The 14,718-nt window shown below is 38.2% G+C and overlaps 3 protein-coding genes across 3 annotated transcripts; 2 read left to right on the plus strand and 1 right to left on the minus strand.

The window, feature by feature from the left end:
• The first annotated feature begins 1,104 nt into the window (after positions 1 to 1,104).
• LOC101308392 (histidine-containing phosphotransfer protein 1-like) lies at positions 1,105 to 2,920 on the plus strand. Its single transcript, XM_004302421.1, has 7 exons — positions 1,105 to 1,500; positions 1,625 to 1,755; positions 1,836 to 1,904; positions 2,130 to 2,201; positions 2,292 to 2,364; positions 2,475 to 2,515; positions 2,847 to 2,920. The coding sequence occupies exons 1-7, from the start codon at positions 1,441 to 1,443 to the stop codon at positions 2,887 to 2,889; spliced, it is 489 nt and encodes a 162-aa protein (XP_004302469.1). The 5' UTR covers positions 1,105 to 1,440; the 3' UTR covers positions 2,890 to 2,920.
• Positions 2,921 to 6,327: 3,407 nt separating this feature from the next.
• On the plus strand, positions 6,328 to 8,379 carry LOC101309074. Its single transcript, XM_004304990.1, has one exon. It carries the CDS (start codon positions 6,328 to 6,330, stop codon positions 8,185 to 8,187), a length of 1,860 nt encoding a protein of 619 aa, XP_004305038.1. The 3' UTR covers positions 8,188 to 8,379.
• Positions 8,380 to 10,608: 2,229 nt separating this feature from the next.
• Positions 10,609 to 13,051, minus strand: LOC101308690 (gibberellin receptor GID1C-like). The gene is made up of 2 exons (XM_004302422.1): positions 12,901 to 13,051; positions 10,609 to 12,355 (listed from the first exon to the last, which is right to left on the minus strand). Exons 1-2 carry the CDS (start codon positions 12,937 to 12,939, stop codon positions 11,357 to 11,359), a joined length of 1,038 nt encoding a protein of 345 aa, XP_004302470.1. The 5' UTR covers positions 12,940 to 13,051; the 3' UTR covers positions 10,609 to 11,356.
• Between the last annotated feature and the right edge of the window lie 1,667 nt (positions 13,052 to 14,718).

Genomic DNA, 14,718 nt, shown 5'->3' on the forward strand with positions numbered 1-14,718 from the left:
GTAAAAAGAAAGTCTATCGTAGACTTTTCCAAATCTTTGCTCTAGTGGATGGAAAAATATTGGAGTTTGGTGTGTGTAATTTACACTACAAAGTCCACAATTATCCATGAGTTATTAATTCCATAAGTATGAATGATATTTTGAATACATCTGAACTTCTATTCATTTTAAAAAGTTTTAATTGAATACCTCTGAACTTTGGTGGAATTCATAATGATTTTTTAAAATCTAGTTGAATACACCCAGACTTTGATAGATTTTTAAAAGTCAGTATTGAATACACCTAGACTTTCAAATTCCATAGACTTTTTTTAAAACTTCCACTAATTCCATATACAATACACCCCCCTATACCACCATAATTTTTTGAGATACAAAGGTGTTAGAATGTCACTTTTCTTGTTTATTATGATGACATCTCTCTCTCTCTCTTTTTACAATTTTATTTTCTTTATGAAAAGACAAAGTCCTAACAAATATATATAAAAATCTGGAAGATATGGATGTAACATGGCCTGAGGTCACTTTCTCATAATGTCACTTCATTTTAGATGATGGGTCATGCATATGACTGTAGCTCTCTTCATTTTAGAGACCAGAAGGTATTGGCATGGTATGTGATTCAAGTGGAAAGAATCTAGAGCACCAATATCTTTGAAATTTTGATGTAACTATGATATCCACGTTATTATCGTATACATGTATGACATGGTGTAATCGAATATACTTGATAATTTTTCTGGTCTTAGCCGCTATCATTTCTCCATATCCTCAGTTGGACTCATTGGATTTGTATCATTGGCATCTGTCCAAATGATTTAGCATCTGATGACAGTATCATGGTATGAAATTACACAAGGTTAATGAGTGCTCACAAGAAAGTAGAACAAACTAGCAAGAACTTCCAAGAGAGTGGACTAAGACTTAGAAATGATTACACACCCAAGGACAAGTTAGCACATTGGACAGGAAAAACAAGATAGTTTAATATTAGAGAGAGAGCAATAATTACTGAATTGAAGAATATGGGAAAGGATGAATGGTACATGGCATCAGGTTTTGGATCTTGTGAAGCTTTTTAATTTTGGAAAATAAAGTTCAGTGCATATCTAATATATGTGTGTGTATTTATATGATATGTCAAGAAAAGGAAGAAAAAGAAAAACATAAAGAGAATTATAGGTAGCTGGTCCATTATGGAATACCAGAAAGAGCAGTGACTTTTGTGTTTGAGTACTATATATGTAGCATGTATAGCCTGGAAAGGTAGGATTTTGAAGACCCTTCCCTCCCTCTCTTGGGTATTGATGAGTATTCTCTTTTTAAAAGGGTACAAAGCCAAGAGATGGAATGAACCTTTAGATTTATAAGTTCTGTGATACTAAGAGAGAGATTGGTAGAAGACCAAAAGCTTGAGAGAGTTAGAGAGTGGTAGCTAACATGGCTGTCTCTAATTTGCAGAAGCAATATATTGATTACAAAGCCTCACTCTTTCACGAGGTCAGTGAAAATTATATAGACATATATGTGTTGGATATACAAGAGTTTGTGTGTCTTTGTTTTGGGGTTATTGTCATGGGTTTAGATGATGATGAGTACTTGTTGCAATTGGTTTTTTATGAAGGGGGTCCTTGACGAACAATTTGAACAGCTTCAGCAGCTCCAAGATGAGAGCAACCCACAATTTGTGGTTGAAGTGGTGTCTATCTTCTTCAAGGATTCTGAGAGAATTCTAAATGACCTGACCAAGACTCTGTAAGAATCAAAGCTTATATTCTGATCATGGATTCTACCATCAAGGCCATGTAGTTATGTCTTTGTTTCTTTTGGTGCAGAACTCAGCAGGATGTTGACTTCAAAAAGGTGGGTGCCAATGTTCACCAGTTGAAGGGTAGCAGCTCCAGGTACTTGGCTTGTTTTCTTTTTTTCATTTTTTGCTTCATTAAAATGAAGAATTTGTATTACCAAGTATCTGAAATATGTTCTAGTTTGTAGGGTTTATCACACAGATATGTGTTGACAGAATTTTCATACTTTGAGATATTTTCTTGTTGAAGGCTCTTCTGTAACCTCTTCTGTGTTTTTGCATTGAGTTTGATGAGGAAATGTGTTCTTGGAATGTATTACAGCATTGGTGCTCAGAGGGTTCAGAGAGTCTGCATTGCATTCCGTAACTTCGGTGAGGAGCACAACATTGAAGGGTGAGTAACATCGATATTTCACCACTATAATTTTGTGAAGTTATTCCTATATACTCAAAACAGTAATACATTGTTAAACTTTTTGTTCAGGTGCCTAAAAACTCTTCAGCTAGTGAAGCATGAATGTGCCATTGTGCAAAATAAACTCGAATCTCTTTTCAAGGTAACTATTAATAAAAAGTTGTTTCATCATTGACAAGCCTTGGCCTCTATTCTAGCTCTTAGCTCTTGATCCTAAATCTTTGCTTAATCTTCTACCTTTTCACATGATAGCTGGAGCAACAGATTATGGCTGCTGGCAGTAGTGTACCAAGGTAATGAAGAATGGTGAGATGATCCTGTGAAGTAGTCATAGCAACAAGATCAGAGTATGTAGCTAGCTAGTTTGCAGAGAGGCTTGTTTTAATGTGGGTTCTCTTTCGATCTCCTATTTGGTTTGCGCATCCAAATTTCTTGGTGCTCAAAGAACCTTGTTCACTATGGCTTAGAATGTGAATGGATCTTTCTGCCTCTTAATTTTATGACATTTCTATATGCAAATGTGCTTATAATGACATATCGCAGTTTAGTTACAGTTTTTCTCTATAAACTATTCAAGTTTATGCATTAACAAACATTACTTCCTCATGAAGGGATCATTGACAGGAAGCATTTGCGTTTTAAACAGAAATTTATGTGCTTTTTATGAAAGCGCTTCCACCAGAAGTGCTACTAAACAATGGATACAATGGATAGGAGTCTTACCTAAGAACCCAATGTAGCTTAAACTATGGTAAGAGGTTGTTTGAGTGGTCATTTGGATTAGGGGTGCCTCTACTGTGGTAACTCTTTTATTCACCAAATTTGGCCATGTGTATGAATTGTTAAGTCTTCTATTTCATCTTGTAATGGAATTACTTGGCACCAGTTTTATTAAATCTGGACTTTAACAAAAAAAGTGCTACTAAACAAAATCACTTCCATTGTAGCACCGCGAAACTGCCCCAACTATAGATCTCATGGAAGCTATTAAGCATTCATGTTCTGGCATAACCAATCCATAGCAGTTCATGTTGATTAGATTAGACTTCTGGTGTGATTCTGAAATTTTATTTTATAGCTTATACCATTATGAAATGAATGTGTCCCATACATTAACAAAATCAATTGACCTATTCTCCCCAAACTTCAAGATTTGAAGTTTTTATATAGAGCTGAATATTCCAACATTTTGGATCAATGAGTTTCAAGTTCATGTGAAAAATATGCAGGTACACTCATGCATTGAGGACTATCCAGTTCTCACATATAATCAAATGTATAAAAGCCCACCAACCAAGGGTTGTACTATATATTATTCAGCATGCTATAAGTCGTAGAATTAGTTTAGATGGACAGTAATAATTCTATATTAAGTCAGCCTTAATCCCATGTTCTGTATCACACATACATTCAATGTATGAACAGATGTACAAGGTCCAGATACAGATCCAGTATTTTATCGTGGCATCGGATAATAATATTTACATTTATACTATATTTATACATGCATGCTGTAGTTTTTTTAATCCTACCAAATCTCAAAGGATCTTCTATGTATGATCAGTTTATGCATCTGTTTATGATTTTCCTTGCTTTGTGTTTAGAATAGAATAAAGAGACCACATCACTCGAACCAACCAATTTGATTCTTGTTTAGAGGCCTAACAAGAAATCTCCAAACAAATGGACTGAAATGAGAGTAGTATATTAAGTTCGAATCCTCCATCCCCCGATATTGTTTCATAAAATAGTTGGTGCTTACCTATTAGTTAAAACATTAGCAAATTGTTCATAGTATGCTGTATGATTTACACTAGATAGGATCTTCACTATTTTTTGCTTGTTTTTGGTCATCAATAAGCATCTAACCGATTACAACTGATTCATCTCTCTCAGCTACAACCTTGAAGGGAATGAACTTAAAGGTCTTGAGAATGATTGCCATTTCCAGCCAAGGTCACAGCACCAAGTATCTCTCCCAACAAAACATGTCTTAAAAAGAAATGAGGAAAAAATAAAAAGAAGTAAGCTCTTGTAAAAAGTTAGAAGGATAGATTAACTAGGACAACTGAATTGAAGATTACCATAAGCATGCAGCTTCAGGAGTCCTCCTATGCCTACTTGTAAGCTGCTGCTACTGCTGCTGTATTGAGAATGTTCAGGAAAGAACAGACTCATTAAGTTTGGAATCGAAAGCTGCTTCCGCAGCCAAAGGGTTGAGAAAAATGTTAAACTGCATATCAGTCATTTGGCTTTAGGACAGTCACTTGATGAAAAATTAAGTTCCTTCTGCTCTCTGCTATAGACTTGTAAAATTATTAATTTCTTGATGACTATAGTCTAGGCCTGAAACTATCAAGTACTTGCAGGAGTTTCGGGCACTGCTAACATGCATGTACGATGATTACACACGTACAGAAGGAAACTGGTTCAGAATCTGTTTTCTGTTCTTGTTGCAACAGAAGCTAAGGAAGCTATATTATGCCTCAAATGTATATTGCTTCTGTTCAAATGCAGCAAAGAAATTACAGTTCACATATCGTTCTTGTCGCAACTAAAGGAACAAGTGTGACTGGAATGCCAGAATGCAATACTTGTTTGTTTAAGCACATGGGGTTCGATAGCACCCCATGACATATGTATGTCTTAAGGTGAAGATTAGTCATGAAAAATATGGCTAAATTTGTGTGTACCTAGAACAAACACACTGATGGAACCTGTAGATATTGCATCTGGTTACCTGAGGGAGGAAAGCCTTGCGTATGCATAGTTTGTATTTGTGTATAGAAGACCATATATATTTCCCTGGTGGCCGGAATTGCCTGTCTATATCTGCAACATCCGGCCACTGATGTGCCCTGCAAGTAATCAAAACGCAACTCTCTTGGTACATATGCTAGACATAATGTGAAGCGAGTCACACAGACCTGGTCGATAATAGGTAATAACCCCAAAAATTTTGGAAAAATGATACCATTAGGCAAGATGCCACCTTCACCTCCCACACCAACAGCAATGTCCGTCTCGATCCATCACGAAAAGGACGCAATCCGCACCGTGCCCGGCATCGCTCCATCGATTGAGTTAATACTGATCGCCGGCAGTTGCATGCACCAACTTCAGTTACACTCACCATCCAAATAAAATGGAAAGAACATCAACCCGTAAGTCAAATTCTGTACTGTTTAATTTGCTTCAAGAGATAAACAAGAGCAAGAACATCATCTGTAACGACGTTTGTATCTACAAGCAGAATGCGGTGAGGCTCATGAGCTGGTTCGACATCATGGAGTTGATTCATCATTAGAGTTGGCACAACTAGAAGTCCAAATAGTGTAGTGCTTAGCATCCAAAGGACTCTAAATCCCAAAAAAAACTAAAACTTTTTTTTTCTCTCCAATAAGATGTTGGTAGACATTTCGGCCTCACATGTTTCATTTTTTTTTTTCTTTGATCAATTTTGTGTATATCATGTGGAGTTCAATGCTAATAAGAAATAAGAAATTTCCAGCTCAAGAAATTATTATTTTGTTACCATTAGTGTCATCACTCTATCAAAATAAATATTTATTAATGACGTAGACATGTTACAAACACGATCATGAATCACATGATGGTAGAAACAATACCTAACTAAATAAGAAAACACATGAACGAAGTTTCATTTAACTGATCAAACGTGACAGGAGGTGAAGTCACTCGAGCTATTTTCGACACGTAAATAAATCCGAAAATGAAAAATATGTGCGAGATGATGACCTGTCACCCAAAACACCAATTAAACCAACCATTGTGGACAATGGAGACACATGTCCTCGAGCCACTCTTCCAGCATCTCAAAAAAGAAAAAGAAAAATAATACCAAAAAGTAAACAAAAATAGAAACCACCCAAATCTCTGCTGGGCCTCAACTGGGCCCCAAAATTTTGAAAAACCAAATCCATCCGCCTAGAAATTCAAAACGACTCTCTCAAGTGTTCTCATAAATACATATATCACTTCCCAATTAATCCCCAACCCTTCATTTCCTTCCACAAGAACCCTAGCAAAAACCCTAATCCCCAATCCTCACAAATCCCCCAAATCCCACATTTCCCATCACAAAATGGCCAAAAAGAAAGCGACCCATCAACCCAAAGACACCACTAAACCAGACCCAGAACCACACCACCACACCCACCACCACACCACCACCACTACCCAGAAACCCGCCGCCGCCATGGACGACGGGTCGTCGGAGAAGCTCGCCAATCTCAAGTCTTTGAACTCTCTGCTGCTGAAGGAGACCCTCGACCGGAGGCAGCAGGTGGAGGCTTTGGTCAAGGCCAAGAAGGGTTTGGAATCTGAGCTGAGTAAGTTTGGTGATGAGAAGAAGGCTTTGGAGATTGAGTTGGGTAAGAAGAGTGAGGAAAGCTGTGTTCTTGAGCTGGAGAAGAGTGTTTTCGGGGTTTTCGTGGCGGCCCAGATGGGTGAGATTGAGGGGGTTATGAAGGTTAGAGACGATGAGGTTGAGGTTTTGAGGAGGGAGGTGGAGAAGTTGTTGGGGAGTGTTGAGAGTGAGAAGGGGAAGGTGAGTCGAGTTTGTTGGGAGAGAGATGTGGTGAAGGGGGATTTCGATGGGCTTGCTGTCGAGGCGAATGGATTGAGGTCGAAGGTGGTGGAGATGGAGGAGAGGGAGAGGTGTGCGGAGGAGGAAGTGGAGAGGGTGAGGTTGCAATGCCGGGGGCTGGTGGAGGAGAAATGTGAGAAGGAGAGAGTGGTTGAGGCGATGATGAGGGAGAAGGATGTGGCGGAGAGGAAGCGTGGGGAGTTGGAGAGTGTGGTTGAGGATTTGAAGAGGGAGATTGGGAGGATTGCGAGGGAGAAGAATGAGATTGATAAGGCGAAGAGTGGGCAGGAAGTGATGGTTTCGTGCTTGGAGAAAGAGGTGGGGAAATTGAATGAGGTTGGGTTGAGTTTGAGGGCAGAGAAGGAGGGGTTGGAAAAGAAGGTTCTGGAGCTGGAGGACTGTGTTGGTGAGGCTGCGGCGAAGGAAAGGGAAATGGAGAGGGAGATTAAGGCCTTGGTGAAAGAGAAGAAGGAGAAGGAGGATAGTGTTGAGAGATTGAATGAGGAAGTGAAAACGCAGAAGGAGATATTGGATATGGTTACTGAGGAATTAAGGAACAAGGAGCAGAGACTCAAGGAAGAAGCACAGAAGAAGAATGAGATTGAGGAGGCAAAGGCCAATCGAGATGGTGAAGTTGCTGAGCTGAGTAGACAAGTGGGTGAGCAAAGGGATGTTATATTTACTCTGCGAAAATCCTTCAAGGAGCAGGAAGAGAAGAATGCTGAGTTGGTTTCTCAAGTTAGTCAATATAAAGAAACTGTTGAGCGTATTGAGCAAGAGAGGGCTGAGGCTCAGAAAAGTTTGGCTGAGCAGAAAACGATAGTGGAAGATTTGAAGCTGATTGTTTCCCAAAGGGAGGAGAAGGTTAAAGAAATAGAGCAATTGTTGGGGAAACTGAGGAGTGAGAGTGATAACATTACTGAGAAGAATAAAGTGATGGAAAGCAGCTTAGAATCATTGGCAAAGGAAAATGATATCGTGCAGAAGAGCCTTTCTGATGCTCAGAGGGAAATTCATGATTGGAGGGTTAAATATGAATCGGCTGGGAGGAGCTCGAAGCAAGCATTGACTATGTTGAAGAACACTGCAGCATTCCTAGCTTCTCAGTCTGAAGGGAAGAAGGAACTGGCTATCAAGGAGAAGAACCTCGGAGAAGAAGTTCAACCATATGCAGCGGAGTTGGATGCCATACAGAGTGCTTTCAGAAACAATGAGAAGATGGTTGAAGACTTGAAGCAACAACTGGAGTCTGCTGTGGCCCAGGCTCAGAAGAGGAATAATTTGTGGAAGTTGATGTCGTCGGCAGCAACCATTATTGCTGCAGCATCTGTTGCGTATGCTGCTAAAGGTCGCTGAGTGGCTCACCTGCTGAGGCAATTTTGTTATAACAACTACCTTGCTATCTTGTTCAAGGTCTACTTGACGACACCATGGATATCATGTATGTCCTTTTTGAACTCTGATCTAGATAATAAATGTGCATTTCTATTACAGCCTTAGCTTCTTTTCTACTGCTTTTGATCCATGAGATATCAGTCATCTTAAGTTGGACTAGTGTTCTGACCTTAATATTGACATGGTCAGAAATCCATCTTCTATTTCAGTTTTCAGTCGACTATGATGCAATTGGTGTTATTTGTTGGTTTCAATATAGCTTTTCTGGTGAGAACTTCGGTCCTGATCATGGTTCTCAAGATGCTTGTTATCAAATTTCTCCAGGGTCAGTATGCTTATCATACTTCTAGTCCTTGCATCAATTTGAGACAACTTCATAATTCATATCAAAAACAAATGTTGTGGAGATTCAATGTTTAGGATTACAAATCAATATGATATCAATTGAGAAATCTTAAAACATTTAAATTGCTGCAAATCGTAGCAGAGACTTCCAACTTGATCTTAGGAAATTCTTGTTTATGTCAAGTTTTGGCTCTTGGATGAATGAAATTGCTTTGGCAAACTTGAAACTAGGCTGACTGGTTTATTCTATATCTTCTTCTGCCCAGTCACTGAGAAAGTAACTTGGAAATTAAAAAAGAAAAAGGAAAACTGATTCTTTGTTAAACTCTGATGCCTTCTGATTCCTATGCTGATATATGGAAAGGAGAAGCCCAAGCCTGTCTAACGTAGTGTTCCCAAGTTGCCCATATACCCATAACCCATTAACCCAGTTTCTTTTTCTTTTGTTTCATTTGGGGAATCCTGTTGTGTGTAGGAATGGTTCTCTAAAAACCTTATCAAGTGATGTGGGAAGTGAAAACTTGCTCAGTTGATTGTCTATGCTTTTCTATGCATGGCATGTTACAGTGGCAACTTTTTCACACCAAAGGAAATTGAATTCTAATCTAGCTTATTCCCAACCTAATTTTCCAACCCTACCACTTAGACTAACACTAAGTGGCACTTGCATAATCAATTTTATAAGACTTGTTCACTTGTAAGTGCCATATTTGTCGTCATGGATACTATGATTCAGCGGTGACAGAATCATGTAATCTAGGAACCAAAAAGAAAGAGAAAAAAACCATGTAATCCAGGGTAAGATTTTGCTTATGTAAGCAATTAAGCCAATTATCAATCAAATTTATAGTAGATGACGATTGCTCCAACGTGATTAAGTTTGTCTCTTACACTAAACTAACCAGATTTGACAAAAACAAAATCATAATCCTTTTATCACTTTTAATTTATGGGTTTCTTTTGAAAGCTTTAGCCATCAATTTTAATACAATCCAATCCAATTGTTGTATTGTTTGTTTCTCTTTCATTAATAAAACTAATTACAGGGTGTGTTTGTTGTACAAAACTTTTCTTAGTTATGAGAATTATTCGTCAAGACAATGCCTGGTCATGTCCTTCTCACAAGCTTAGCTGTTGCTTACCATTGTACTAGTTTTTATATCATTGTGAAAAGGCACTACCCCAGATTAGATTGGACCCTTTGTTTGATTCTATAGTGGTCCCAAATCAAATGAAATGAAAACAACAATCCTCAAATGCCAACAACCACTAAAATATAAGACTTTTCCTTTAGATCCAAGCCAATTCATGCATATTTCCATTCCACCATCAAAGAAAAGCTCCAATTTTTCATACTTGGAGGAAGGTCAGGTTACTTTCATGATTTGACAAGGATGACCTAACTAGGTCTCCATCACCGGCCAAAAAGATACTAAAACTCTTATATCAGCTAGTAATGTAGACAATTAGGATGCGTAATCTGGTTGAAATTCTAATTCCGGTCGACTCTGATGAGCATATAAGATCATCTAATCTCAAACTCCTAGGTTTTTCGGCGACAAAGATGACCGAACTCTCGTCCTGATTACTAGTCCAAAGGATACTAAACATTTCAATCATTTAGAAAAATAGACAATTAGGGATGCATAATCCTGTTGAAGCTATCATGTTATCACTCATGAGAATGATGAGATCAATTGTTCTCAAAAATTTATGATATTTCATGTTAGAGAATCACGGAATCTCATTTTATACGTGAGGGACAAAGATACGATTCGACATGTTTCATCGTTCATAGAAAAAACTGCTTTTTTGAAAGTTCAAAGATAACACTCATCCTGCTCCACATTTCACCTCATTTCAAAAGCACAAGGCTCTGCAGATGCTTGGGTTGAATATGACCTATTAGACTATACTCCTGTTTTTTTGTGGTCATATGTTATACTCCTTCAGTGCTTGTAAAGTTTGTCCTTTAGGCACTTGTTTTCTTTTCTTTTCTTTCTTCTTTTATGCTAGTCCAAAGTCACTACCTGTTCTTCCTCAATCATATTCTAACTCCACCATCCACCTTTTACATATGGTTATGCATATGTTCATTTAAACTCACATTACAAAGACTTCAAGCAGTAAAGCTTGTATGGAACCTGCACTATCAATCTGTCTCAGACTTTCAGAACAATAATCCAACCAAGCATTAACCATCCAGATCTCAAGGATGAAGCTAATGAGCTAGGCAACAATAGTTTGAGCTTCTTCATCCTCAAGGACTAGACATAAGAAACTAATGCAATTAATCAAAACACATGAATAACAGATATAATTTATTACAATAGCACCAGCTGATACACACACTTCCTATACATATAAACAATACAACATCATGATAACATGGAAACTTAAAGCTTCTCCATCCACGTTCAGAAATTAGCTATATATATAACATTAGCTAGTCATCAACTCATTGATCATCCAACAGAAGTTGGAGTGCTGAATTCCAAATCAGTGGGACTGCTAAACACAGTTAAGTAGATCCTGCTGTCTGCCAAGGTTTATCCAACCAAAATTCCTGAAAACTTTCGGAAACTCTGATGTCCACCACCACCAGAACAAACGATGTCAGACCAAGAACCAGAAGCCAGCAGGATGGTAGTGCCACAATTATCAATACAACAGTGAATATTCTAGCTACACAAACTTACACACTGCAAACAAACCCTTCATTAGCCAGGGCACAATGTCAAACTTACGTTATATATCATGTGGCACGTTGACACAGTCAATCTTATTAACAATCAGAACGCACAAAGCTACTCATCTCATTCATCACGGTGTGGTAATGCACAGTGTTTGGCAACAAGTAAAAACCAATGGTGGCCTGTTCAAGATATAGAAGTTTGACGTCCTGGCCAGCATCCTCAAGTCCTTTTGCATAAGCTAGTTGCCAGTCCTGAACAAGATCCAAACCAGCCACCACCACAAGGCTCCTTGGGAACTTGAGACCTTTAACGCTTATACCCCTTGGGCCAAATGGATTACATGCATGATGGTCCCTATCTTCTCCTTCAGGGAGAAAAGCTCTCCAATACCAGTCACGGTCTTGGATAGTGACAAAGTATTTTCCATCCAGGCGTGTCTCAGTTGCAGTTCTCTCTTGCCCACCAAACATTGGGTTGAGCAGTATGTTACCCAACACATCAATTTCAGAATCTGCTGCTCTCAAAGCAACATTGTGTACAATGTTGCCACCAGAGCTGTCACCAGCCAGATAAATGTGAACTTTGGAGTCCTTTGTACTTCTAAGCCAGGACCGGGAGTTCACCCACTTCACGGTTGTCCATCCATCATCATAGGCACATGGATATCGGTGTTCAGGTGATCGACGATAGTTCACCGAGACGACAACAGCATTGCAAGTCTTAACAAGTCTGCGGCACATAATGTCATATATGGCACTGTTGGCGGATGAGTGAGCAAAGCTTCCACCATGGAAGAAAATAATGACAGGAACAATCTCATCCTCCACAGGCTTCATGAGATCAAAAATGGTCAGGTTTGGCGGGGCATCAGCACTAGCGGGTCGATAGACTCGAGTCAGCAAGCTAGTTTCTCTGTCAATGATGACATCAAATGAGAAAACCCCTTCAACTGGGATTGTATTGGCTGGCTCTCTCCGGTCAAGAAACTCAGCCAGGTGGCGGTTAAAATCCCCGTCAGGGCGACGGAGAAGGGTGTAGGACAACTTGAAGTTGGAGATCAGCACCCAAGTGTTCAATGGCACCACCATCTGTAAACAGCACAAAATCCCCGATAATACATGAGCTAATTTCACATTCCCAAATCGGAACAGCGTAAGTATGACCAAGAATCAATAACTACAACCTAAAGTCACTAATGAAAACAAACCATTTTGCTATGATCTGCAGCATTGTATACACAAAACACTAACAACATCTGAAGCATATTCCCATAAAGCAGAGGAGCTGCTGGCTATAGAAAACTGACAAACCTAAACCCCATTATCACATCTCCAAGTAAAACATTACTAAATCAATTACTAAGCTTTATTGAAATCAGCTTAATTACAAATGACAATCCCACAACTCTAAAATCCTCACCAAATCTCCACACTAGTGTATCAACCAAAGCAACCAAGTCACAAACTTGGATGAAGTCAACAAGCAAAACATTCAAAACCCAACTCAAAACAAGAACAACATCACATAACACAAACAACCCACCAAGCCAAACAAAGAAAAACACCCAAAATGCAAAGCAAAGCTCATTAATTTAGTCAAAGACACAAAAAGTCAAAGATGAAATGGCACACACCTTGGAGTCAAGATAGTCATGGTCCTCCCCATCAGCCATTTCAGAACCAGGTAATCAAGAACAAGTTAACAAAGAAGAGAGAAGAGAATCAGAGAGAGAGCTAGAGAGGAACCCAGTTCAGAGAAGAGAGTCAGATACTCAAAACACGACCAAACAAGGCGAAGCGAGCTCAGCATTTAAACACAAAAAGGATCGTACTTTGTTTAACCCATTGGTCCCAGACAAAAGCAGAAGAAAAAAAAAAACCCAACAACCCCTAATCTCCAGGATTTCTTTCTCACTAAACTCCATGTGGTGGATAAAATCATAAAACATTAGAGAAAAGAGAAGAGCAATGATATCACAGCCGGCGCACTTTAGTAAATTTTTAACTAGTTTTCCTAACGTGAGCCGGGGAGGGTGGAAAGGGACAAAGTGAGCGGCCGAAAGATACACGGTGGAGTGGGGGCCCACCTGATCTAAATTTCGGTAATTAATTTTAATTTTGGGGATTAATTTAAAAAATGAAAAGGTTTGTTTAAGGAGCGTGTGGTGGAAGAAAGAGCACGTGAGGACAGACCACAAAGGACTGACTACGAAAGTCTCGATATTGTCCTTGGTGTTGGGGTGTATTTACACTACTGCCATTATTTTATGTGGGAGGAGATATTTTCGTTTATCTTTGTCCAATGGGTAAACCTTAAAACCATTATTTGGCGTATCTCAATTTCTCTCTAAAATTGTCACGTCTTAGAATCTTGATAATGCTTTCCATCTCTACTTTGGAGTTTGGAATATAGATTCTCATGCGTGGTAAATAATATGTATCAATTCTATAAAGTTGTGCTTGATAGATTTAGAGGATTTTGATTTGACTCGTTTGAGTTTAGGTTGTTGTTAATTTTTTTTTAAAAGAATTATTGTTGTATTATGAAAATAATCGGTCGTGAACAATTGTATTTTTACAAGTGTTGTGTTTTTAATGAAAGTGGCTTCTAAAAACAATATTGAGGCTGTTTCTACAATCTACTGCGATTGACCTATAATTTTTTTTGTAATAATTTGATTTCTATAATTCATTAGACACTAAAATCTAATTTTGATAAAGTTTGATCGTTTAGAAACAAAGCAAAATCTCAAGCGAGGCCTGAATAGTTTTTTGTGAGATCTGTGAGCTTTGACACCATGTGTTTATTGGTTGAAATGTCAAGTTCATTCATAACATTGGTTGCTACAACACATTTGTTCGCAAAACTTTTGAATCCTTGTGTAAACATATAATGAGTTGGACTAACTGGCTAAGAGTTTTCTTAACATGAGCTTAATTTAGAGGTAGGATTAGGTACTATACTTTTGTAGCTAAGTTTTGGAAGAATAAGCAAAGTTTAATTGGAGATTGAAAAAAGTATTTGGTTGTTATGAAATAAAACCAAAAAAGTTGCTTTTTGTGAGCATACAATTGCATGTGACTGTGATTGAACAGTTCAACAGTGCACCAAAACTGAGATTTATACTTTTTTCCTCTCCCAAATTCCATTTTTCCACTTAAATACAACAACTCACGGTTAGTCATTTTCATTAATACGTCTAAATCAAGCTGAACCTACTTTTTATTGAAAGCTAAATACAAGCTTATTATCATTCTTTTATAACATTTCTCTTTTTGAGTTTCGACTTAAGAAAATATGGTGTAAATACAAGAGTTTCGACAACAATTCCTTAATAAATTGCATATTCCGGTGGCACTCTCATCCAAACAAATACAAGTTTGGAGATCTTACGAAATCTGAGTCGATATTGCTCATATGATTGCATGATTTTTATCTTGGAGATAATAAT

This window comes from Fragaria vesca, linkage group LG6 (genome assembly GCF_000184155.1).
Source record: "Fragaria vesca subsp. vesca linkage group LG6, FraVesHawaii_1.0, whole genome shotgun sequence".
Classification (NCBI taxonomy): domain Eukaryota; kingdom Viridiplantae; phylum Streptophyta; class Magnoliopsida; order Rosales; family Rosaceae; genus Fragaria; species Fragaria vesca.

Bases quoted from the DNA above. Each gene is read 5' to 3' on its own strand.
- LOC101308392 (XM_004302421.1), top strand. From the start codon at position 1,441: ATGGCTGTCTCTAATTTGCAGAAGCAATATATTGATTACAAAGCCTCA. The intron at 1,756-1,835 runs GTAAGAATCAAA...CTTTTGGTGCAG, and splicing joins AATGACCTGACCAAGACTCT to AACTCAGCAGGATGTTGACT. The intron at 1,905-2,129 runs GTACTTGGCTTG...AATGTATTACAG, and splicing joins TTGAAGGGTAGCAGCTCCAG to CATTGGTGCTCAGAGGGTTC.
- LOC101309074 (XM_004304990.1), top strand. From the start codon at position 6,328: ATGGCCAAAAAGAAAGCGACCCATCAACCCAAAGACACCACTAAACCA.
- LOC101308690 (XM_004302422.1), bottom strand. From the start codon at position 12,939: ATGGCTGATGGGGAGGACCATGACTATCTTGACTCCAAG. The intron at 12,356-12,900 runs GTGTGTGCCATT...TGCTGTTTACAG, and splicing joins ATGACTATCTTGACTCCAAG to ATGGTGGTGCCATTGAACAC.